The sequence below is a fragment of the Genypterus blacodes genome, unplaced genomic scaffold, assembly GCF_046128005.1.
Source record: "Genypterus blacodes isolate CSIRO-AG114 ecotype Tasmania unplaced genomic scaffold, CSIRO-AGI_Gbla_v1 ptg000067l_1, whole genome shotgun sequence".
NCBI classification, from domain to species: Eukaryota; Metazoa; Chordata; class Actinopteri; order Ophidiiformes; family Ophidiidae; genus Genypterus; species Genypterus blacodes.
This window is the reverse complement of record NW_027466879.1, coordinates 7,464,522-7,491,312: the sequence shown is the minus strand read 5'-3', so window position 1 is coordinate 7,491,312 and position 26,791 is coordinate 7,464,522. Positions and strand designations below refer to the sequence as shown.

The window sequence follows — 26,791 nt, the reverse complement described above, 5'->3', positions numbered from 1 at the left end:
ATGGCTCCTGCTAGAAGGAAAGTGGCTCATCAATGGCTACTTTTCGCCTTGTTTCTACCTCTATCAGGTAATCATTCATTTTGTGATATGTGTGAGAAGTTTGAAGTGTTCGGACCTCCTGCTCGGGTCAGTCTGTATTTGAACGCGTCGCTCAGCTCAACTCCCCGCTAATTTACCTGCGTCTTCGTTAGCTTTAGCATTTTAAACTCATTATCAATAAATGAAACTTAACTAACATGAATGCAAACAAGTCAATCGGTGACTTTTCCTTTTTATTTCTCATCTTTTCAGACTAACTAAATGTCACAATTTAGGCAATTCAACTCAAGTTAAAAAATAACCCCCCCCAAAAAATAATTAATGCTGTAAATATTAAGAGATAAATATAATCTGATGTATATGTATATATCTTCCGTCCATCATGTGGCAATGCAAAATAGAACACAGTTGAATCGATTTGTGTATTTGTTTTCAGTACAGGTCCATGTCGTTGTGTAGCCTAAATGTAACACACAATCAGCAGATCTATATTGCGTGTTCTCATCCAGCTGATGCAAATTCAGCTTCTATCGCTGCTTAATGTTCATTAGAAGTCACATGTAATAGCAGTAAGTCTCGGATATTGCTATTAACTCCCAAGTTAGCTTTCAAGTCAAAACTGATAAAAGTCCTAAACTTTTACTTTAGTGTCCTAATCAAGTGACGTAATGAATACAGGCAATTAATTTTTTTTTTCTGTTTTATTCTTTATTCCTTTTTATTTAGTTATTTATTATGTTTGCCTTTGAGGAAAACATCCAATTGGCAGTGGACAGATGTTTGGAAATTGGAAAAACAATAATGAGAACAAGGTTATGTAATACATGTGAAGTAGGTGCTTTCCTGTCAATCATGGTGTTAGTCCAAATGGATGCAAGGAGAGAGTGATCCTCCACAACACAATGACAATCTTTATTCCTCTGACTCAGCCACAGTAGTGACACATCAGATAAGATGCCTTGTCATTTGCGTGACACAGACACTTTTCAATTGAAGACGTTCTCAGTTTTACAGGTAACAGCTGGCACAGGTGGATGAGAAGGAGCTCCATAGCACACAGACCCTTTTACTTACATGCTTAGGAAAGTGCGCATATTTCCCTTTTCTTTAATAATGTCTAATCCCTAATACTCCCTGTAAAGTGCTGAAGTTCCCCAAGCAGTACAAGTAGCACCGGTTAGGAAGGAATGCAGATGTCCTGCTGACAGGCTTGACAGACTCTTAAACGTGATATTTCACCATAACAGGACATTTTAATCTGTGTCAAACTCGTATTCACCCAAATTGATAAATTAACTCAGTCCCGCTGATAGTTCTAACCTCGGGGGTCCAGATCCACTCTTGCTCTCCCGCTGTTCACTGGGATTTATGGGCTTCAGAATGTAAAGTGTGACGGCTGCAGACGAGTAAAAATGTACCTTTTAAGCCACCTTTAAACCTTCAGAGTAGTAGTGTGTAAAAAGACTTTAATTAACTTTTGTGACACCTTAAGTTACCTTGTTTTTTTTTCTGACTCTTGACTTCTGTCTCTTCACAGGTGTTTTATGTTTTAGCGAGTTATTTTTCATCAAGGAGCCTCATGATGTCACAGCTATACGGAGAGAAGCTGTTATTTTGGACTGTCAGGCACACGGGGAGGCACCCATCGACGTTTGGTGGCTGAAGAATGGAGTAAAAGTTGTGGGGAATGAACGGTTATACCTTCTTAACAACGGATCCCTTTATATTTCGGAGGTGGAGAGCAGAAGAGGAGACAAATCAGATGAAGGGTTCTATCAGTGCCTTGCTCAGAACAAATACGGAGCAATCTTGAGCCAGAAAGCCCGTCTTACAATCGCAAGTGAGTATGATAGAGGATTGGAGGTCTATCTGTCCGTCTGTCTGTCTCAAATCTGATAGCCTTTTCTGATCAAAATCATCAGATGAGATCCCTGCTTCCTTCAACATCTTCTCTTTTTCCCACTGCACATCATTGACAGGGCAGGAAACTGCTTTATATCGTCCTAAAGTCTGCATTTCTTGTCTCAATCATCTCTATTTTCTGTGAGAAGATTCTGGTTTCAGGCCAAGTTTAGGTTCACAAGGTCTTGGTATGAAGTCAAATGTATCGTTTAGAATGAAAGGATGGTTTATCTATTACATATGAACATAATTGTACGTTTATAACTACTGATACTCAAAAAACCCACATTTGACCATCGATTTATTGTCTTAATTACATTATAATCAATGTTTATGGTGTGCATGTAACGTACTGGGCGAAGCTTGAGGAGGAGCTGTGGTGGAAGCGTCAGTGGCAGCAGCGACACAACCTTCAAAGTTCCACAACGTAAGGGAAATAAGCCCATTGGTGTGTTAATGAAGGAGCCGCAGAGTAGAAAGGCTAGTAGCTGCGTAGGATACCTCCTATGTAAAACAGCAGATGACCCCCATTCACCCGCACAGCCTTTCATGTTATTGCTCCCTGATCGCTGGGGGAATTGTTCTTTGGAATTCTTTCTCTACCAGTGCTGTGTGAGGCAGCCTCGTGTCTAAGGGGGAGCAGGGAGGCTTCAGGCATGGGAGTTTGGTCTTTTGGGACCCCCCCCCCCCTCCTTGAGGTCATGCATCTTGCTGTGCCACTTTTGCACAAAGTTTGTTACGGTGTTGCCCCACCTTCAGTGTAATCCAACAAAAAATGAATGGGACATAGATATCTTCCCTGTTTTCCATGTCTTGTCCTGCGATCGTTGATTGATTGAATCCTTGACTAGAAACACCACTGACAGTAAATGTTCCTTAATTTCCTATGAGTGCATTTCTCCTCTGGTCCAAATAGATGTTGATAGCAGGGGGTGGGAAAATAAATGGATTAATTGATAATGTGATACATTTTAACATTTCCTCTTCTAATACATAATCTGGTGTTGGAGAATATCAATATTTCCGTCAAATATGCAGGCGTTCTAAATGGATTCCTTGTATCCTTTCTGACTTATTTTATCAACAATAATCGGGAAATGCAAAGTTACATTTGTCAAACTCGGGTGATGCACACAGTGTTACAGAAAGCTATAGAGAAATGGAAGCTTACTGAAAGAGACCTGGCAATTATGAAATTCTTCAATCAGGTTGTTGAATGGTCTGTGACTCCCACCTGTAGTTGATGGACAAAAATCTTAATGGTTTAGTTCGTGGAGATCAATTATTTGATGTGTTGACGTGTGTGACCTGTGTTAGTCACAGCTCTGCAACAAAACACACCAAATGTGCACACTCCACAAAATACATTATCCACATGTGCTGAAGAACAAAATGATATGAGTGACTTGATAAAATGATGGGTTGCCGTAGTTCCCTTCAGCTAAGCTTGGTTGGACGTTTCACCACATACTGTATTTCTCACCATATATCTTTTTACAATCTCCTCCTCCCCTCTGCGGTGACGAAGCTCAATGGTGATGACTGAGAAACGCACCTGACAGAGGAGTGAGACTTTAATGACATTGCATAGATAACAATCTGAAACAATCTGATTTGGTTTGTTCACACCCGATCATAGAAAAAAAAACACATAGAAACCAAAAAACCTGTATCAGTTTTTAACGTGTGCATAGCTTTTGTTGTGCGTTATTGCGTTATAAAAATGGCTATAATGGCACCGAACAGGTTTGTATAAAGAACAACAGGAGTTCAATGTTGTTGTCAACATGTAGACAAATTATTCTCACTCTCACTTATTTGCTTAAATCGCTCTAAAACCCACATGAAATACTCTCTAAGTGTGTCAGGCTGGGGTCCAGGTCTCATTTGGATATTTACAAGGCTGTGTAGGTGTTTGTAGTTTTATTAATTAATTGAGTGTTTTAGCCGCTTCATAGTTAGAAGTTAAGAGGTGATAAAGGCTGCCAGCAGGTTTACTAGTTTGTTTTAAAATGGCACTTAGAGCTGCTAGAGGGTCTATCTGGAAGCTCATAAAATTTACACATACCTGAGAAATGCTCAGTTGAAGGACACAAAGATAGTGGTGGGGGTTGTTCAGAGCAGCGCACACAAATACACACACAAATGTGAATTGCCATTCCCCAATAGCGCAGCCTTTACCCCGAGTGGCTAAAAGGACCTAACTTTATTGCAGGGCAGCCGAGGCTAGAAGCTTTGCAGAATTGTTTTCTGCTGCACTAATGTGGTGAAAGAGTGAAAAGCTTTTCACTCTGACCCTTTTTGTCCACACTGCCCCCCATGCTTGCTAAAGAAAGGGTGCCTTCAGGGGCAGTTGTCCATCCACATATCACTGGACCAAACAGCTGGACCTGTTGACTACAGCAGGCTAATTATGTGATGTGTACAACATAAAAACAGTGACTTTAAGTTTCATTTTAATGATAAAGTCAGGATTCTATGGTCATGAATCAATGATGCTTCAGGGCTCTTTTATGGAAGTTGGCCAAGAGCATTTTAGGACACTTGGCAATTAGTTTTCAAGCGTGTTTGGTGCTGTTCATGTTCTAAGATCGTTTCCATATCACACGCATAAAAGTTAATTTTTTCTGTTATCTATCCATTCATCCATCCATTTGTAAGTCGCTTTGGATAAAAGCGTCAGCCAAATGATCGTAATGTAATGTAATGTAATTTACCATCCCAGCATGCTAAGCAAAGCAGGCCAGATTTCCCTCTACTTGGCCACATCTTCCCGCTCCTCCTCTGGGGTATCCCAAAATGTTCCCAGCTCATAGCATATATAATCCCTCCAGCATATTCTAGGTCTGGGTCTCTTCGTGTCTGGAACCCCCCCCTGCACAGAAGTCCAATAACAAAACATATTTAAGGGTTCGGATCAGGCAGGTGGATCGGTCATGAGGAATTGGAAGGTTCCTTGTTTGATTCGGTGCTCTTAGAGAGCATGTCGAAGTGTTGGCGGGCACAACACTGAACCCCTTACTGCTCCCAATGTTGGTTGGCTCCTTGCATGGTATGCACCGGCCATCAGTGTATGAATGGGTCAATGTGAGTTTGTTGTAAAGCGCTTTGGATATACAGTAGAAGTACAGTCCTTTAAAGGTCGTCTACCAGAGTGAAAGGCATTGTTATGAAAGCACAAAGATGCGAGGGGATTTGGCTGTGATGAATAGACATGAGACACATGAGCCTGGTCACTTGACTTCTGTCAATAGGACTCAGATTGATGTGGATTTCAATAGTCTCTCTCTTGAGCTGGTTCTCTTATTGGCATGTACACAAAGATACAGAGGGAAACATGAGAATACAGCAGCACCTTCCTCATCAAGGCCTACTGACATCAGTCTGAACAACCAGGGCTGGTATCAGATGTAATACATTGGTCAGAATGAGGGCTGCACCTAATGATTATTTTTTTAAACGATTAATCTACAGATAATTGTTTTAGATTAGTCGAGTAGTCTACAGATTATTTTTTAATTACACAATCAATATAACTATTACTTCCCCCAAAATAGATATCAAACTTGTCTAATTAAAATTTCAATATTTTCTTCCATCGTCTTGTCTTTACAACAAACAAATGTAACAAAACAAGTTCAAGTGACTACGACAGAACAGAAACACGTTGTGCGTGTTGATAATCCTATTATATCATGCTTGGTGGGCAGGGACACAAAGTTCACAGGACTTCCATTACCATCTTGCTGCCGTCTTGACAACGCGCCATTTCTATTCTGCAGAGGTGTCTGTCTTAAATACTCCCACACATGATTAGACGATCGTACGCAACTTTTCTCACTGCAGCTTGTTCTCCGGTTGTTGTTTTTACCTGGCATCTTACTCTTTGACATGTTACATCATTGCGCCTTGTCGATGCACATATATGCAAGTCGACGTATTTCCGTAATCAATTGCGTCAATTGCGTCAATTACGTTGACACGTCGCCGCAGCCCTAATTTGATTATATACAGTACATACCTGGGTTAGGTTCAAAACTTTAGGCCCGATTCAAGCTGTGACCTCCACATGCATTTCCTCAACGGGCAGATTCTACTCATTCTCCATTATCTAACTTGTCATGTATACTCAGGGAAAGACAGACTCTAATTAATACACTTAAGACAAGATAAGATCATCCTTTATTACTCCCCAGGCGGGGAAATTCACAGATCATTCAAAGTGTATGTATGTTAACGTAGGGACTTACTGGTTCTCAAATAATAAATATTCCCCTATTTCACTTTTAAAGAGTATAAACAGCTGCGAAGGTGTTTGAACAAGCTGCTGCTGCTCGTGTACAAAGTTTTGGACTGCTGCATGATTTTAGGTTGCTGAGGAATGTGTGTGTTGTGCACCTCTGCACAATTACAAAACCCAATAAGACGAAAGCAAACCTGGCACTGTGTGACATGCAGGGGGAATGAATGAAAAATCCTTAAGTGAGACAACTGAAAGCCTGGAATCTTGTTTTTCTCCCCTGCTGGACACGAAAGGTTACCATGGTTCCCGAATGACAGTCACAGAGGTCAAAGGCTTCTTTGAATTGTTCAATAGAGAGAGGGCAGTGAGACAAATCACATGGTTTAAATATTTTCCCCACAGTAAGAGACGTGCTCCTTTTCATTTGTATTGATTTCTGTAATCGTTCCAATCTGTCCACTTTTGTTTTTGTGGGCATCCTGATATTACCCGGTAACAGTGAAGTTTTATTGGTTACCTGTGATCAAATAATTTGACAGATACACAGCTCTAAAACATTAAACTGTGTTCAGATTGACTCTTGAAAAACTCTGATAGAGAGATGAAAGATAAGAAGTCCTCTGTCTGTGGTGAGTGGAGAGTCCCTGCTGAATGACAGGGAAACTTTGGAGCAGAGATAAGAAATTGGAGGAGGGGATGAATGCTCCAACTTCACCCCACCCCCCATCCCGGTGCTGTGAGAGGTCACACTGCTCATGGGAATAGGTCTTTGTTTAGCCAGGCCAGTGGTCACTGCAGACCTGAGCAGAAGTGCATCTGCCACACAACCAGTGATTGATTGGCAAACCTTTTCAGCTTTGCATTCTTCTTCTTCTTTCTTATCAGCCTCTTTTTTTCACAGATCTTTATTAATGTTCAGTGGGCCTATTGAAAGTCTTTAAAGGATTCATCCCTCAATTAATTCAGATTCAGTTTAAGTAAGACTTCTGGAATGACCAATGTGTTCTAGGTCTGCTTTCGACTATTGTAACTAAGTATTGGCATTCTTTTCCAAATGAGTATTTGAATATTCATCTGCCAAACTTGTTCCATTCTGCTAGAACGATGGCATAAGAATACTCTAATTACCTATTACATACTTGAGTATCAATGCAACAGATGATGGTGGTCATGGGTAACGTCATTGCCAGCCATCTAAAAAGGGTTTCAGTCATCCTAAATGTTAGATTTAGATTACGCCAGGCTGTGGAGAGTGCAATAGCTGCAAATGTTGCAGCTCAGAGACTCGTTCCTACCAACCAATCCTCTAAATGCCGTCCTATTATTTCCACAAGGCATTCCAATGAGGTCACCACACCATGTAGCATCTGCACCGCATTTATAGAAAGGCACTTAGTATGTTTACATGCGTTGTAAAACTAGACGTAGATTCTGTGATTACAAATACATTTACATTCTCTACATACTCATATTAAGCAAACTGTCCGTTATATTCGTAAACCTGCATAACACTATTACTTCCGTCAAATTATACATCCTCCTCGCCTTTTTGCCTCAATCACAGAACAGACAACGAAATGAGTGCATGTAAAGGTAGTGAGTGTTGAGGTTAAGGCTTAAAAAGGCACCAAAAAAAACAGTATTTGTCTGTAGAAGGATGTGAAAGTGTTTGCTGCATACTGGGGAGCAAGCAGGCAGCAATGCTGTTCCGGGTGGTCCCACAGGGCCATGCCTGAGTTGTGTGCCCGCCAGGATTTGTGGAGGTCAGAGGTGAGATTTCTGGTAAGGGCAGATGGTCAGAACTAGTTCTTCATGCATGGAAAGAGGTAGGCTGAGGTATTTACCCTTTGTTAGAAACATGCTGGACAAAATGGTTTGGTAAACAATTCTAAAGAAGTTACATGTATGGACTTTGGTGGACTAAAAGGAGGAAAATCTTTGAAACTTAACCCTAGCCCCAAACATTTCATTCCTAGGATAGGATATGAAGATTTGAAGAACAAATGAGTTGATAATAATGTAAATAACAAATGATTTTACATTACTTTGTTAGATGCCCCTTGGCTAACATAGCACAGGTCAGGTTTGTATTTTCATCATGAAAGCTCAGGCTAACAATTGACTTATAGATCTTCAACCCAGTTTATCAATAATCAATGATTATCAGCTGTTAGTCAGCCCAGCATCATTTGACTGAACGGAAAGTCGAAGCAGAGAGGGAGAGGATGAGTGCAGCTCATCTCTCATGCCCTGCAGTCATCTCACTTCAGCACATTAGTGGCATTTTTGTAAGAGCCTGCGTTCACGTGGGGGGTGGGGATCTGTGTTTAGGGGGTGAGTGCCTCCCTCTCTGTTTCTCTCTCACATCAAACAACCTCAGCGCTACTATGCACTTTGCTCATAACATGTAAGAGCTACCAGCTACAGACTAATTGGATTAAACGTGTCCGTGGTGACAGGATGGGGGCCTCGGCGGCTGGAGTTGACTCTCGTGCAACTACGCGCGTCTTTTCTATGTTTACAAACAAACAGGGTCAAAGCAGGAGGTTTACTTGTTAAAATAAGGTTGATTGATCGATTGATTGAATAATCTATGGTGTATTTTTTAATAAATCTATAAGCATAAGCAAGACGTGTGGAGAATCAAAGAACTCCAAAGTGATGTTTTTAGATGTTCACCTTACCCGCATCTCTACAGTCATGATACTGAAGAAGAGGTGTGTTTGATTCATCCAACATTAGATGCATGACATTCAAATGATCATTGATTAATTGTATGTCCATCAATTAATCAATAAATGGACATACTACCTCCTCATCATCACTTCATTCATCTTTCTGTCATTGTCTCTATCAGCTTCACAATGTCAAAGAAATCAGTGAAGAAGTCATCATCAAGGATAAGATTTCTACATCCATTAATCTGAGGAGTGAAACCGTTGGCACTCCCTCTGCCTTTGTGAGAGTCTCTTTCCTCCACAAATGTTTTGGTGTTTATCTATCAGTGTGTTGCGCTCATGATTCACTCAGTGTTTTTGCTTGGCACTCGGCACTCTCCTGCTGTTTGGCACCACAACACCTGGCAACACAACTTACACTCAACCATCAATCATGACTACTGAAAACACAACAAGGGAGGAGAGGTGATCACAGTCTACTGGCTGTTAGAGTTGGTGAAATCTGACTTCTCATGTTCCAATGTTTATTAAACTGATCATAATCAATACTTGAGCTGAAAACTGAAAACAGAAACAACAAAACAGAAACAAATGTGGTCCTTTATTGTATAAACAGGTTTCCCAGTATATGTTTAGGCATTTGTGTGCTGGTTTGCTTGTGGTAGAACAGAACCTCTTCTGATGGTTTCTACACCTTGAGTAACTGGGAGACACTGGCTCACCGCAGCAGTGAAACATAGTGTTTCAAGAGGTCAAAGGGCACTGCAGTGTGCTTGTTTACCCTTTACTTAAGAACTGATAGTTTAATCCGTTGTCCAGAACATCCACACCTTATGATTAGTTGTTGTCAACGTTAACTATCATAAGTCAATCAATTTGAAAACAGGACCCAATCCTGGTTTTAATTTTGGTGGTGGTGAGACTTGATCCTCAGTTAGGAAAAGGCTGAGAAAAGAGCCCAACACCTGCGTTTGCCTGTCCAGCCCCTAAGGCCCCGTCCGTATATGACACCCATCTTTTTGATACTGTGTCATTAATTGAATATTTATTGTACATACATGCAATATTCAATTTTCAGCAGTTGCAATTCCAAAGCATTTTCTTCAGGAAATGCCTCTCTGGTTATATGTGTCTCTATCAAGAGCAGCAGTACAATCAATTTCTTTTAACAAATCATTGACCTGAGGCCTTTGCAGCTTTTGGAGTGGACACATGGGGGATGGTCCAGCAGAGGGTGACCTCCATGGCCTTTAGGAATTCACTGCCCATGGGCAAGTGATGTGAAAGAGAGCACATGTTAAGATGGCTAAAACAACTTCAAAACCCTGATAGTTTTGGGGTAACAGTGTTGGGTGTTCATCCATAAAGGCTGTATTGTAATTCATGTGAGGTTTAGTTTGCCTGCTGCTCAGTTGACGGCTGACAGCGGCTCAATTTCAGGGAAACCTTAAACCTTATCCACGCAGGATGTTGCTGTTCCACTCCACTCATCACCTTCCTAAAGCTTTCAGCATGTCTGTGGCTTTAGGTAACAGGCATCTCTATTTTCCGACATACCCAGTGAATATCTGCAATAGGTTTTACATTTAAAGAGGGAGACCATTACATTTTTAAAAAAGTGTCTTCTTTTGGACGGTAAAACTGCCACTCTCTGTATTTACACATATTTAGTTTGCCTCTAATCTTGTCATTAAGGGTAGATGCAAATCTTATCCTAGAATTCCTCAGTGTTGGGTTTTCTTTCAAAGTAAAGTTCGGCATAGGTCAGAGGGAGAAATATAACACCAGCTTTCACAACAATGGAACACCTCAAGGGGAAGGAGTTTCCTTTGACTCTCTCCTAAAAGAGAACTTGTAAGGGATAAAAAGATAAATACTGTGTTGTTTGTAAGGAGGTAGTTACAGTTAGAAGGTATCTGGTGTTTCTCCAGCAGGGCTCACACTAAGACTGCATGAATATTAAACACATCTTTTAGTATATTTGTACAATAAAAATGATAAATGAAATATGTTTAACACCACAAGTTGTTACAGTTAGTGTAAACTTGATTAAATAGTTATTATAGATGGATGCAAACTTTTTATTCTGTATACTTTATTGCTGCGCTCCACCCAAATCAAGAAGTTAATACATAAATCAGATTTTTGAGTTAAATTGTAGCATCACAATAATAAATGACATCAAGTACAGTCATTTATTTTTCAGTGCCCACAGGAAAGGATATTAAAATTGTTTCTTTGTTGTTGGTTTTACAGGTATTTCGTCCTTTACAATCCAGCCAGTGTCCATAGTGGTGACAGAAGGCTCAGTCGCCAGGTTTTCCTGCAAAATCACTGCACACCCTCCACCCATTATCACTTGGGAGTTCAACCGGGTCACATTACCTCTTGCCACTGAAAGGTATGAGTTCTGCTCCTGTTTTGTTAAGCTGCAATTAGACAATTATGGCTCTTTCGATGACAGCATATAAATAATGATACTGTGATCATAATCCCCCTGTCAGACTGGCAGATCGCAGCGAAAATTTGGAAGTGGCAGATGCCTAGCTTGTGTTACAGTCTGCAGGAGACTGATGTCATCATATCTGTTTTTACGCGAGAATGTAACCAATGACATCTGTTTGTGCATCAGAATCACAGCCCTGCCCAGTGGCATTCTTCAGATCTATGGGGTTCAGCAAGCAGATGCTGGGACTTACCGCTGCATCGCCACCAACATCGCCAGCCGCCGTCGCAGCACAGAAGCCACTCTCACTGTCACCCCAGGTGTGTCTCCCAGCACTCTGTTCATACATACATACAGATTCATCCTACATTGACATTGATTGTTTCTCTAATCCATATTGTGACAGCTTGCTTGGCTTTTTAGATAAATAATAAAATGTACAATGCTGATCAACTGTCTCTCTCCCTCACTACAGCTCCTAGCCCCCAGCTCCCCCAGAGACCTCGCATCATCACGGGGCCGCAGAACATCTCAGCATCGCTCCACCAGCGAGCCATCCTGGAGTGCATGGCCACAGGCAATCCCCGACCTCTCATCTCCTGGAGCCGTGCAGACAGCAAGTCTATTGATGTTTACAACACCAAAGTGTTGGGAAATGGCAACCTCATGATCACGGATATCAAACCCAAGCATGCAGGAGTGTACGTGTGCCGGGCCACCACTCCCGGCACGCGGAATTATACGATTGCCACGGCTAACATCACTGTGCTTGGTAAGTAAATATCCATTTGTTTGTGCTATTTCTGTAATTATAGTTGATTCATCCTTTCAATCATTCCTTCAAACTCAATTTGATTTATTCATGATTGTTGTCGTTTCCTTCCTAAGCGGCTCCTTCCTTGGTGGAGTGGCCGGAGAGTCTGACTCGCCCACGTGCCGGCACTGCCCGCTTCGTGTGCCAAGCTGAAGGATTTCCCACTCCCCGCATCACCTGGCTCAAGAACGGCGAGAAGGTCCACTCCAACGGTCGTATCAAGATGTACAACAGGTCTGTAGTCTCACTCAGCACCATGTCGTTCTTTTGCAATTTGGTTGTAAGATCCAATAATATATGCAGTTCTGTACGTGAAGAGATCTGACTTGGACCAGAAGTCACCAGTTTAACGTCTTTGTGGGTCAATTTAAAACAAAATCAATAATTAACTACTGTGCCCACAGTAAAAAGGAAACTGAATAATTTATAATAGCACAAATGGAAGTTTTGTTGTTTTTCCTGTGCTTTTCTCCCGGTCCTTTAAAAGGTAATTGTAGGATGACTGTGCATAGCCCTGGATGAAACCATCTGTGTGTGTTCATCTTTGTATGCATATGTGTGTTTGTGTGTGTCACAGCAAATTGGTCATCAATCAGATCATTCCTGAGGATGATGCCATCTATCAGTGCCTGGCAGAGAACGAGCAGGGGTCGGTCCTGTCCACGGCGAGGCTTATTGTGGTGATGTCAGAGGACCGTCCAAGCGCTCCCAGGAATATCAGAGCTGACACCGTGTCCAGCTCTGCCATCCTGCTGGCCTGGGAGCGGCCTCTGTATAACGCCGACAAAGTTATTGCCTACTCAGTGCACTACATGAAGGCTGAAGGTGAGTGATATGTGAACAAACAAGGGAATCAATATTTTCAAGATGTCATGACCCATGCTTCTTCTTTTGAATTCACAACATAAACTAAAACACATCCTATTTCTTACCCATTCATCATTCAATCTTGTGGAAATGTGTCGAAGGTTCCAGACGAGCACTGGCACTAGCACAGGCATAAATCAGTTGCATTTATGACATTCCACAGTAACACAAGTAGTCAGTATGATTGCATACAAATCCTTACCACAGCAGAATTTCAATAAATAAACACAGAAATCCCTTGACATTGCATTGTAGGAACACATTATCAATAGTGAGTTGGTGGCCAAGGAAAAGGACTTGATATAGAAAGAATAAGGGCCTGTTCTCACAACAGTTCTTACAGACCACAGTCCTGTAGAGTTTTAAGACACAGGCTCCTCCATTCCTGCTCAAATACAGGATGCACAAACTATTCACAAAATGCACAAGGGCTGCAGTGTGGCCAACATAAGGACTTTTCAGCCTTTCAGCTTCCCTGGGAACGAACAAGAGTCACATCCAAACAATGCAACCTCTTAGAAAAAAGGCCAGCTCCTGCATTCATGCCCTGCCACTGACATGTGATGGGGAGGCAACATGTACAGAATTCCGCTTGTAAAAAGGAACACCTGCTGGATTTTGTAAGGATAAGGAGGTTGATATAAAAAAGTAACTTCTGCTAATTCTGTCTGTGGTATTGTTGAATAACTGACATCTGTCAAGGCTTTTCTGCTCTTGATTTAGATTTAGTGACACAGTCTCAGAAAGGTTGGTCATTGACATTGAGTAACATTCTGCACCTGAGCTCGCAGGAACTAATGAAGTGTGCTAATCTACAAGTGTGTATTCTGGGAGCAGTGGGGGGTGTGAGGTGGACAGGAAGGCTGGCTTTGTTACACTGTTCAGGGAGGCTTACTGAAGCATTCTGGGCATTGACAAGGCTTTTGTTGTTGATTTTCAAGTACCTTGTTTACCAGGTCAGAAATCAGCCAAGGCACCACTTAATGCACAGGCTTCAAATTCAGCTTTTGTGCGATTTCCTTACTTTGCTCTAATTAGAGAACTATTACCCACCAGGTCATCTAACAATACCTTGGGACTTGGCACTCAATTGAGCTACAGGAAGAAATTGCCTTAATTGGAGCATAATTTCAACATTGTCAATGTACAGACTTTCTTACTATATAAGACCACAATGATTGAAGCTTATTGAAAAAGCTTACATTACATTAAACGACAAAGAAAAAAAGAAAGAAGAATTTCACATGAATTTTGTTACATCAACATTCCTTAGTGGAAAAGTCAGCGCTGTTGTTTTTGTTTGACTATTTAAACTTTTCTTTACTTCTTCAGGTTTGAACAATGAGGAATATCAAATCGTCATCGGCAATGACACAACCCGTTACATTATTGATGACCTGGAGCCTGCTCGCAACTACACCTTCTACGTGGTGGCCTACATGCCCATGGGAGCCAGTCGTATGTCCGACCATGTGTTCCAGCACACACTCGAGGATGGTGAGGCAAACATCCAGCACAAGCTACGCACACACGAACGTACCACACCTTACAGGCCAACATGAGATGGATAGATGAAGGGTGGTATTATTGATCTTTAAACTCTCACAGGATGTCCTTTACCTTTATGAGCTGTGCTGTTGACATGAGGGCTAAAATGGACTAAAATGTCACTGATTCAAACACGTGTACGTTTTGTGATTGGTTCGCTCCCTCCACATGAAAGCGCCTTTGGTCAGAGGGGATTAACCCTTTATGGGACCATCCCAGCACTGTTCCTTGGCTCATTCACAACAGACCCATGCCAGCGTTATCCCAGCATTGTCACTTGATCTCGAGGAGGGATGAAGATGGGAAAGAATAGCCCAGCTCATACGTTTTCGTTTTCCCCATGTTTTTTTTAAAATCTCCCAACATGATTATATTGGTTCTGCTTAAGAAAGACTGCACTCTTGGACTCAGGTTCCTATCTTTTCCATCGACAGTTCCCCTGCGTGCCCCTGAACTCAGCCTCACCAGCAGCAGCCCCTCAGACATTCAGGTGTCTTGGCAGCCCCTCCCAGACAAGCTGAGCCGAGGCCAAGTTGAAGCCTACCGCCTGTCCTACCGCACAAGCTCTGAGGTGGAGGTCACACAGGTAGAGCTGCCTGCAGAGAAGACCCAGCATCTCCTGGAACACATGCAGCCTGATACCATCTACCTGCTGCGTATTACTGCTGCCACCAGCGTGGGGTGGGGGGAGCAGTCTGCCTGGACCTCCCATCGCACTCCAAAGGCATCCGGTGCTCAAGGTATAACACTTATCTTAATTTCTGAGGTCGCAGTGTGTAACATAATCTGTCTTCTGTGCATTAAGTTCTATGCAAATATTCACTGAAACCCGGAGGTCTGTTTGGCTCATGAGAGAGAACCAAGAGAAATGGCAGCTCTTATAATGTTGGTAAGACGCTGTGTTTGTTACCCTGCGACCTTTGCCCTGTACTGTCAGTAACATTGGAAGGGCTTCAGTCATGGGTCGTAAAGAAAGCAACTCAGGCCCCCGGGTGGGAAGGAGAATGTGGCTTTTTAGAGCTTTATTCGAGTATTTGAGGCGGGGGAAGGGAGGGAGTTTTGTTTCCTGCTCATCCTTTTTGCCCCGTGTCAATTATAAATGGACAAGAGATCTCTGTTGGTAAACTTCATTCCCAAATTAAAAGGAAGTTATTTGCCCTCTGAATTGCAGCTGTGGTGCTTCTGGAATGTCATTCAAAGCAGGAAGCAGCTTGTAAAGTAAAGCTTGTTTTTTTTTGACTAGTGCATTTCTAAGTTTCTTATTCAAAACCAATTTAACCATGTGGTCCAAAAGAGACAGACTTATGTTGGTGCAGATAAGGTTTGTGTGTATGTCTCATGTCTGATATTATGTATATATAAACATATAAACATATGAAGAGCAAAAAAAGAAGTGTCTACCTCATGTAAGATCTTAGCAGCAGCAGGGTTTTGTCAGAAAAATCCTGGAAAAGTCATGAAATGTTATTTTCAAGTCAAATTTCAAGGAAATGTTTCAGTTTAGTTTTAATCTATTGGATGTATATTGTATAAATGAAGATAGGTAGGTGATAGATAGGTGAAGATAGTATCAAATAGGACTCTGTCCACTAGCACACTTTACAGTAGTTATTATGAGGTTGATGTACTTACATTGCTATGTTTCCTGTCTCCACAGTGCCTCTGGCTCCTGAGCTGCATTTGGAGCCCTTAAACTGCACGACTATCACGGCTCGCTGGCACCTGGCACCCAGAAACTCAGCCAGTGTTCAGGGCTACAAACTCTTCTACCATGAAGAGAGCCAGCCTGAGAGCGCCCCCATGCAGCTACGTGCCTTTGATAAAACACACACCATCGGAGGCCTTGGTGAGTTTGGTTTCAGCTTTTCCTCTCAGCACATGATAGAGAAATCATACTTATGCCACATGTTTGTCTGAAAAAAATCAAATCAGTCAGTGTGTGTAACGGCCTGTGGTCACTATTGCCCCGAAATATTGGGCTGGCGTCATTTCTGTGTGTGCGTGTGTTGACTAGTTCCAGCTACAAATTCGTGTTAGTTCATGCAAACTACTGGAAGAGAGTAGAGATGGCTGGTGGATTTCACATCCCAGATCCACCAAAAAAAGGGGGGAAACTCCATCCATAAATCCAGAAGCAGAGAGTGCTAGGTGCATGTGGTTAGTGTGAAGGAAACACCTTTGGTTCTTCAAATCATGTGAAGCAACATGTGGTTTTCCAAACGTTGTCTGTAGTGAAATTCAGCTGCTTCTTCTTTGATGTATGGATCTGATGATGACCAACACCAGGAAAGGATCACAATCCTCCATTGCCCACTCTCACATGTCTCGATATAGACATTGATCCTATCCTCAATTTGATACCATGAGTCGCTGTTTCTTTTTTCTGGTGAAACTTGCAAATCAAATCCCTCATCTTAAACTGGTTTTACTGGGCAACATGCCCAACCTCTATAGTAGAGACGTTTATCTGACAGTATGTATTGACTGATTCATGAGTTAATGTCTTGCCATGTGCCAAGCAGAAGCCGTTTGCACTTCAATCAAAGCATCACCTCATCTCAGGTCCATGACCCCCCCGCCCCCTCAAACCTTTGTGCAGGACTTCTACATGTGTATTCTGCAACTGCTGGATGGTGTTTAGGGCGAATCATGGCTTCAGCCTGTAGGTCAGATTCATTTTGCCATTTTTGTGTTTGAGAAAGGAATGGAGGCTCAGGCCACTGGACAACTGACCATCTGTGTCTGCAGGGGTCAGCCAGCTGGTCAGCAGCTGAATTGTAAATCAGAAAGGTGGGTAGCTGAGCTGGATCAGAGTGGAGGAAAGACAAAGAGGCAGTAAAAATATCTGTAGGTGTTAACGCAAACCTTTACATACATTTAATCCTGTTTGGTGTTGTCTATCACACAAACCTAATAGTAATGGTCAAATTCAAATCAATACTCAGCACAGCATAGTATGAGCTGACAATACTTTTCTTTACCGACCTCTATTGCATTTGGGCCAGTTGGAAAAATTGGTGTTAAAAACAGAATGATCTTGTTGTTCTTCTTTTATAAAGCAGCTTTGCGTGGTTGTGCCTGAAAAGAGGGAAGCTGTTGAGGAGAGAGATTTATTATGTGTTTTATGACTCCTTGGAGCAGTGTTGCTGGAAGAGCAATGACATCAAAGACTGTCTTTTTGTTTGGCTTCCAGAGCCACAAAGATGGTTTATTAGCCAGGACTCAAAGGAAAGGCAGCCTCTCACCAACTGAGCTGTAGGTCAAACAATGAGCAGCGTGTGACCTCACTATTTAGCAGTTCTACCCTCTTTCCCTGGTGGATTAGAGAGAGAGAGAGAGAGAGAGAGAGAGAGAGAGAGAGAGAGAGAGAGAGAGAGAGAGAGAGAGAGAGAGAGAGAGTTAAATTCAAATGGAGCTGATTGGATTTCTATTAATAATACATTTTTACAAAGGGTTAATTGTATGGAAATGAACCCCATTAAAAAAGCACAGACACTCTGTACTCACAGTGAAACAAGCAAATCAATGCAAGGTTAACAATGTTGCTTAATTTTTCCGTCTCAAATCATCTAAAACATTCCAATCTTCTGGAGAAGGGATAAAACTATCAGCTCTTGAGTAATGGGTGGACAGGCACAGTTTAAAGTACAGCAACCCATCCTCCAACAGAGCAAACCCTGCTGCTGTGGGGAAGCCTGCAAGTGTGTCCAACACAACGCAGAGCTTAACAACCATGTACATTTATCTGTACCAGACCAACTGAACTATACTTATTACAACATGGAACATTTATAGAACAGTCATGGGAACGTTTGAAGTGTACAGTATATATTTTTAGTATACAGTATTTTAGCCAGCAACATTTCAGACATGCCCATTTGCTTTTTATGCTCTTCTGTTTGAATTTAAGAATCTGAGGTTGCATTTTTCGTCCCATAAACTCAATCCAGAGTGCTTGATTTTCATTAGCTGGTGCTCTTCACAGATGCTATAAATGATTTTTCATCTGATCTCTGTGATGTCGTACACAGCTGCTGCCAATAATATTGATGTGTGAAGTATTGGCTGTGACAGAACTGATGCCGCCGACTCAGCTTCTTGTGAACGTGCAGAAAGAAGTGCAGGCTGATTTTTAACTGATCACTGACACTAAATGATCACTTGTGACCATCCTCACGGCTGAAAGCTCATCCTGACACACCTGTTCCATTTGTGTATAAATGTGATGAACGTGCACAGTGAGGAAATACTGCGACCGTTCCTTAGATTTGCCTAGAAGAAGAGAATGCAGCCATAGATGGAGCTTAAAAACCTTTCACACCTGTTTGCATCAGCCCAGTGTGCAGAACAGTAGATTTATCTCGTAGGTGGATGCCCTCATGTATCTTCATCAAGCTTTTTCCTTTCATTAAACACAAGGAAACTTACGCTTGGTCAGAAAACAGATTTAAAGTCTGGCAATCCTTTCATTTTGTGCATACGCGTTAGAATGTTTCCGTGTGTGATTTACGCAACTGAGGTCAGGAGAGGGGGACGAGGGAAGAGATAAATGATAGATGTTGGTGTGGGAGTTTGACATTTACGGCCCCTGTTCAGACCTGACTCGCTGTGGACTGGGGGGCCTTTCACGGGGCAGAACAAAACCTGAGGGGCAAAGAGGATCAGCATGCTGCCGTAAAAAAATGCGGTGCCCAGGAACAGTTTCCATTAATGAAAGCAGGCATAATTTATGGAAACGTCAGGATCAGAGGAAGATGTCTTTACCCTGTAGGAGTGATGAGGAGAAGAATCTATAGTGAAGGAATTGTAGTTATCATAACAATGCTATATGAGGGTCCAATGCAAAAACATATTGTTAGTGGAGACCCCAGGGTGTGACAGCAAAGTGATTTGGTTTTATTATTAAATGCTGTGATGTAAGAGCTACTGAACTCTGCCTCATCACCTATTAAGTGGCATTTGATTTTGACTCATCGGTGTTTCCCTATTTTCCCACTCACTTCCTCCGCTTGACCCTCCCCCCTCAGAGAGAGAGCCCTCTAACCCCTCCTTTTGCAGGATTTAGCTTGCCCAGATACCGTGTCAAAGGTCATGGGCCAGATGTCACAGCTTCCCCCCTCTCCAAACTCCTCTGGTATAATAAGGGTAGGCCCCATTGTATTCTGGGGCCGCTAGAGCTCCGTAATATGCCTGCTCCTCTTTAGAGACGGACACTGTGGCATTATAAGACCTGCTTAACTGTGATAACGAGGCTGATACCTTATTGTAAGTGTTGGCACGTTTTAAGTTGAATCTGGAAATGTAAACTTGTTTGAAGAAGATAAGACTTTTTATCCAAACAGGCAGCACAAACCAAAGTTTACTCAAAGTAACAGATCTACATTGTGTGATGGCAAAGTGACTTGTTCAAGCAGGTAAACAATATTATCTGAGTAAGACACCATCATATGCATAGTCTCAGTCTGCAGACTCTCCTCATATTCTGATTATGTAAGGCGTTGCATAAATTCAGGTAACACTACAACCCTGTGTATGGTGGAATAGTGTAGATGTAAATGTAGTGACTGATGTTTGTCTCCTACTCTCTTGCACTGTGTTTTTATGTATGAGTTACATGTAGCATAACTGAGCAAAAACCAATGCTCATATCATATTCCACACCTATGACCTCAGATTCTTTCAGAGTTTTATCTCAACCTGACCTGCTGGCCTTAGTCTGGCTCTGATGAAACTCCTCAGGGCTGCAAGGGGGTGCACACAGTTCAGCTCCTCCCCTCTAATCTCCTTTTAACTCCATGGGCATGGATTCACCTCCTGTGGTCTCTCATTCTCCTCAAGACCATAAATGTTTCAAAACAAATTCTGGTACCTACAGTCCTACAATCCATCAGTTGAGGGGTGCCATTCTTTGATTAATATGTAAAACAGTTGGCACTGGCAGACACAATAACTTACTGAATAACAAATGTAAAAAAAAACGTGGACCTAATTTCCATAAGAGTAAGTCTCAACTCAAAACCTCTCACTGGAACTTCCTAACATGTGAACTTCCTATGATGTCATGTCAACATACACATGCTACATGTTTAGGCGTTTAAAGTTTATTTCATTGAAATCCTGGTCAATTAATTAAAAACAATTACGAAGAAAAGTTATGTAAAGATTTGGCTGCCAAAGAAACCCGTGCTTGTAACAGAACACACAAACAAACAAAGTTTACTGCAATTCATAATAAACTATTGTTCTGTACACCCAATGCATGTTATATGGATACATATCTGTATTTATGATCCCTCAATACAGAAGTGGATCCATCCATCCTCTATATCCGCTGCTCCTATTGAGGGTCTCATTTACACACTTACACACAGACACTCGCTAGCTTTACTCCATCTTCTTGTTTCAGTCGCTAATGGAATGGAACTTTAAGGGTTTAGTAAGAGAATCCGACCCCCTCCCCCATCATTATTCTTTCAGATCTAAAATGAACATTTGGTCAGATGGCCTTTTGTCCAGCCCAGGGTCTGAAAGGTCAGTGGGGCTGGAAACCTTTGTTGACCATCAGCAGTGTCTTTCCCAGAAGGTTTTGTCCGTCGACTTAACCTCCCCGTGAAGAGTGGTCACTGACCGCTGTCCAGCATGACTGACCTGGGAAGGGACAAGGGCCATCTTATTTGCAATCCAAAAGCAGGGTGACAGGGTGATGGATAGTAGAGCTCCTCTGTCCCGCTGCCCGGTGTGATGCACAAACTGACCAAAGGACTCGCAGGCAGCACCAAGCATCTGTCTCCCTGTTTCATCGCTGTTTCCCACCACACAATCAAACCCCCAAAACTCAGTGACCCCCATAGCCCCCTATCATGTAGCACCCCCCCTTCCTGCTAGCTCAAGGAATTGCTCGATATCTGTCTCATGCCAAATTTGCAAAGTCAAAATTTTTGCTCACACGCACACACTGAGGACAAGAGAGGCAGGCCCAAATGTTCAACTCACCATAGGATATTACTTCATGTTTGGCGACACTGTTATATTATAGCAGTTCCATTCTATGAGGGCCCTGTTTTCTAAAGGTTTAAGTTTATGTATGCTTAAAAGCAAGATAAATGTGTGTACTACTTATTGCAACACAGTCTGGTTCAACATCACACGGTCACATTGGAAAAAGTTGTAAACTGGACTGCATTGTATCATTAACAGCTTCAAATCTATCTTAAATTGATCGACTCATTGATAATGTATCGAGACATGAACCCTTTTGTCTAAGAGAGAGAGAGGCTCACACCTGTAGCATGGATGTTAACTGCAGTCTATATCTGACATCATAGAGCAGCATGAGTCATTACGCAGCTCCTGAAGCTTTTGGTTGTGACTTGTTTTAGCAATACAGAAATTCATCCTTATAATGGGATTTATTTAGACTTTTGTTTGTCTGTTTGTCTGAATGTAGACCCGAGGAAGAAGTACCACGTGAAACTTCTTGCGTACAATTTTCTTGGTGATGGTTACCAAGCAGACCAGACTATCAGCACCCCTGGATGTGTCTGTAAGTACCACAAAGTACCTAAAAAGTCTGTTTGTCCGACGGTGTTGTTGTTGTTGATATTCACTATACCCCAAACTGTGGCATTTTCAGCTGTTCGGGATCGCCTGGTGCCTCCTCCACCTCCTCCACATAATGTGTACGCTAAGACCAATACTTCCACCGCTGTGTTTCTCCACTGGGGCCGGCCAGCTTTCACCTCAAGCCACTCCGTCAACTACACCGTCCGCTGCAACCCTGTCGGCCTGCAGAATGCCTCCCTGGTGCTCTACCTGCAGACGTGAGACATTGTTTCTAATGCTTTGTGTGATTTGAAGTTGGGAACTGGTATATGGGTAACAGAAACACGTTTTTTGTTTTTGTTTGAGGTGGATATTTTGGACAGTTTTTGAAGATCTAGGTCTGTTGTAGCTGAAGATTCGTAGGAGGAAAAAATTGCAATATTGTGAAAGTACTAAAGTCACAATTGTGTATTCACAGACTCCATCAGAAGGGACCAGCACTCGTTCAATGTGTCACTATCCTCCATCCCATGTTATTTTATTGTTTAGCAGCAAAATTGGCAGGCACAGACAAAATTCAGCTGTATTCCACCGCAACCTTTTCCTCATTGGCTTGTTGTGGTCTTCACGTCTGTCACCATGGCTCTATATCGCCATCTGCTGGACAAGTAAATTTATTGCAAGGGCCACACTGCAAAATCACCAACAAGACGTATTAAAGTTGGTCATTATAGAGTTAATTCATCATAATGTGTGGAAAATATGTAAATGTTGAGTTTATAAAATGCTATTCCAAACCTCAGAAGCTAAAATGGAACAAGCCTGGTCTGATTTTTCATACTGCATGGATGAGGAAGCGTTGGTTGGTTGGTTTTGAGTGTAATTAAGCCTTTGGTGTTTCCTCCTCTGCAGGAGCAAGCAGAGCATCCTAGTGAGAGATCTACAGCCCAACACCAAGTATGAGTTTGCCATACGCCTTCACATTGACGAGCTGTCCAGCCCCTGGAGCCCTGTGGTCTATCAGAGCACTTTCCCCAAAGGTGAGTGCAGACAGGTCCTAATATGTGCCAGGCTCATGTCCTATATATGAGCTAACCTTTACACTGTCTCACAAACATTATTGATAAACACTCTCTCTCTCCATTTGTATTTTTTTAACACATATTTGTATTGTGAGTAAATTTCTATTCCGGCTTTTCCCCTAGCTCCCATGTTGCCACCTTCCAATGTGAAACTCACTCTCATTGAGGAGGACACAGTGCTGGTGTCCTGGAAGCCCCCAGAGGAGCCCAACGTAGCCGTGACACATTACACCATCCTGTACGCTACCAGAAACGCCTGGGTGGCCGGTGAATGGCAAGTGCTGCATAGAGAAGGTAAGAGGGGTGTTGAAAGAGAGAAACAAAGAAAGAGCCGATTTAAGTTACAAAGGTGTGTGTGTGGGGGGGGGGGGGGGGGGGGGGGCTCCTACGCGTGATTGGAAATCAGTAAGACTCTTTATCTATTTTCTTTGAGATCCACAGTTGGAACAGGCTGACCATGCTGCATTTGTCTCACTGATCAAAGTACAAATTAGAGGTCACTGTGGTTACAACAAACAATTTGATTTACCCAATTATTGATTAAGTCAGAGTGGGGGGACTTCATGTAGCAGTGCTCCAACGGCCTGCCTCTTTCATAGTGAGGCATGCAGCACCTTTGCACAAATGCTGTCGTTATTTCCTAAGTAAATACTGCATATTAGAAATAAAGTGATTGCAAAGGACAAAGAGAAAACGTTGTGTTGCTGTCACTGTCAGGCTCCATCACCATGGCTCTGCTGGAGAACCTGAGGCCTGGACATGTTTACCTGGTGAAAGTTTCTGCGTCTAACAAGATGGGCGACGGGCCGTTTTCAAATACGGCTGAGCTGGCAGTACAAGCAGACGGTCTTTCCGCTGGGAACAATCCTCGACTCTCCCATGGCTCCACACACTCCACAGGTCAGTGACCACCTGCAGCTCCAAAGCCACGGCTTCTACTTACACATTATATGTAGTGTTTTATATTTAATGTTGTCCAAGCAGGATCACTTAATGTCCTACAACGGATCCTCCTTTCTTAGAATGCAATAGGACTCACCTGGCTTCACCTGACAATGCTGCCCTCGTGTTTTACAGGCTTTTCCGATGGCTTCTACCACCTAGATCAAAGATCCATGACAGGGATCACTGTGGGCGTCTGCATCGCACTCATCTGCATTCTCACCTGTGCTTTCATTATTGTCTGCAGAGGCAAGAACAGGTACATCAGCTCAACACCACAAGTTTATTTCCACAGAGAAGTGCAGGTGCTGGTTTCAGTGCTGGCCTAGAACCTTCAGACGACTCAGCTGGCTCAGGTTTCCGCAGGTTTGATAGTTGAACAGTTACGTAAACAGAATGTGAAGGCTTCTTCTGATTCACCCTGGATCTCCTTCAAACAACCAAATTGTGTCTCCTCTAATGACTTCACCGGCTTTACACAACAAACCCACCCTTTGTTATGGAAATCTGTGATACCCAGCATTAGCCCTGCATGTGTGGAAAAGCTCTCGTGTCAGTATCGTCTGTCTGTGCTGACCTTGCGTTTTTTTCCCTCTAGAAAATCTTCAGCTGCGAAGACGTACAGACAAGAAGCAAGCATACCTCCCACCGCTGCAGGCCAGGCGGGCTCTGACAGAGAGGCTGAGAACCCTGATGTCACTGTGTCCATCATGAGTGAAGACCATTTCATCGATGCCAAGGTGTCACCATCACACGATACTGCCAACATGTTGACATGCACTTTAAATGTCAATAAATCCTTTTTTTTCCATCATCATGTAAACACCATTATCAGATTGCAGCTGGCATAGATTGACTTACTGAGCTCACAGACCTTTACTTTGCAATTGTAAATGGATTTGGTCACGTAACCATTTCAATAAGAGTCGAGACGCCTCTGCAAGCATTTCCTCGAATGGTGGAGTCTCCTGATTACTCTGATTAGGCAATACTGCATCTGTATGGTTACCTGAAGCTTTTATAAGGGCACAAAACATCTCAAGTAGCTTAACTAAGTTTGAGGAGGAAGCTGAGGCAAAGCGTGTTTAATGAATTACATCATTAATTCTTTTATTTTTAATTTTTTTGCAGGGTGGTACGAATCTCATAATCAATTCTCTTGGTCCTGTTCAATCCAACACTGAGAAGAAGAAGAAATGGTTTTCTTGCAGCAGTGTGGAGAAAAGGAACATTGAAGCAGCACAGGTAAGAGGAAAACTCATCTGTACACACACTCCAAACCCCAACCGTGGCTCCGACCTCAAACCAGCCACAACCTTCACCGGTACACAGCCGAGCTTGAGACTCGCCTTAGGTCATTTAGAAGGTGACCTTTACTGGCACGGGGGAATTTTGACTTTTACAGGAGAGTCAAACATTTGTCATTTGTCTTATTGAAGCAAGTGTTTGACATGACAGTGTGCATACAGTTACAGGACATTTTGGAGATTGTCTTATACAGAAGGAGGGGGAAAGGAGAGAGAGATAGAGAAAGGAAAGAAGGTTGTATTATTAGTATTATTGTTGTTGTTTAACTTTTTCCGAAGGCCCTGAGGTAAAAAAGGCAATATGAGGAACAAGTAGATTGAAATTGAAACAGCAGGACGCCAGAGTGCAGGATGGCATCAGCAAAGTTGATGCGATGATCTCATAGGGACAGTTTTTACAGGATGAGGTCATCAGCAGTGTAAGCAACTACAGATCGCATCATAGGCTGTGGTGGAGAAAAGAAGAGAAGAGAAAAAAAAACAAAGAAGGAATCCCACCCAAAGACCCGACCCAGTGACACAACCCCACATTAACACAACCCCGTCCTGGCCCACCTGGGGTATAAAATAAAATAAAAAGACACTGTTTTGGTATTCAGGTTTTCAGGCATTGGTCTGGCACAGATTCTTTAAGATAGTCAGTCAGTTGGCTAACAACATGTGAAAGCAGGATACATCATGTGCAGTCACATTAACTGAACCCTTTCTATGTTTCAGAGTGTGAGACAGGCTGCCTCCTTCCAGTCACCAGCCACAGTGTTGCTTTACGAACAGGAGATGTCCATTTTGCCAGAACAGACGATCGCCCTGCAGGTCCTGCTGGGGTCGTCTGGAGACACTGAAGACTCTTCCAATAGTGAGGAGAGCCGCGCAACCAGCGACTCAGGTCGTTACTCTCACGACGAGACCGAGATGACCAACCTGTCGTCCAGTCCCGGCAGCCGGCGTCCGTCTCTGTCGGGAGAGGACAGCAGCGGCTCGGATTGCAGCGGCGCCACTAAAGAGCAAAATCCACTGGAGTCCACTGAGGACCACTTCTGTCTCCAGGAAGCTCCAGGCAGTTCCCAGTCTGCACTTTCAGTCTGAGTGTGTGTGTGTGTGTGTGTGTGTGTGTGTGTGTGTGTGTGTGTGTGTGTGTGTGTGTGTGTGTGTGTGTGTGTGTGTGTGTGTGTGTGCGCCTGTGTGTTCCTGTGTGCCTGTGTTTGCCTGCGTGTGCCTGTGTGCCTGTGTGTGCCTGTGTGTGCCTGTGTGCCTGCGTGTGCTTGCGTGTGAGGGTGCGACCTGCAACAACAACAACACAATCAGGTGACACAGTGGAGGCGAACCTGAAGGTGCTTCCTGTCAGCTTGACGGTCGTTACAGGAGAACGCGTGAGAAGAAG

The 26,791-nt window shown here is 42.8% G+C and overlaps 1 protein-coding gene across 1 annotated transcript; it reads left to right on the top strand.

The window, feature by feature from the left end:
- Nucleotides 1-26,584, top strand: prtga (protogenin homolog a (Gallus gallus)). The gene is made up of 19 exons (XM_076155409.1): nt 1-67; nt 1,577-1,879; nt 11,119-11,263; nt 11,495-11,628; nt 11,784-12,080; nt 12,197-12,356; nt 12,700-12,947; nt 14,322-14,486; nt 14,972-15,277; nt 16,195-16,383; nt 21,985-22,080; nt 22,171-22,357; nt 22,992-23,119; nt 23,285-23,455; nt 23,879-24,061; nt 24,239-24,362; nt 24,702-24,843; nt 25,235-25,348; nt 26,128-26,584. The coding sequence occupies exons 1-19, from the start codon at nt 1-3 to the stop codon at nt 26,494-26,496; spliced, it is 3,528 nt and encodes a 1,175-aa protein (XP_076011524.1). The 3' UTR covers nt 26,497-26,584.
- Nucleotides 26,585-26,791: the final 207 nt, after the last annotated feature.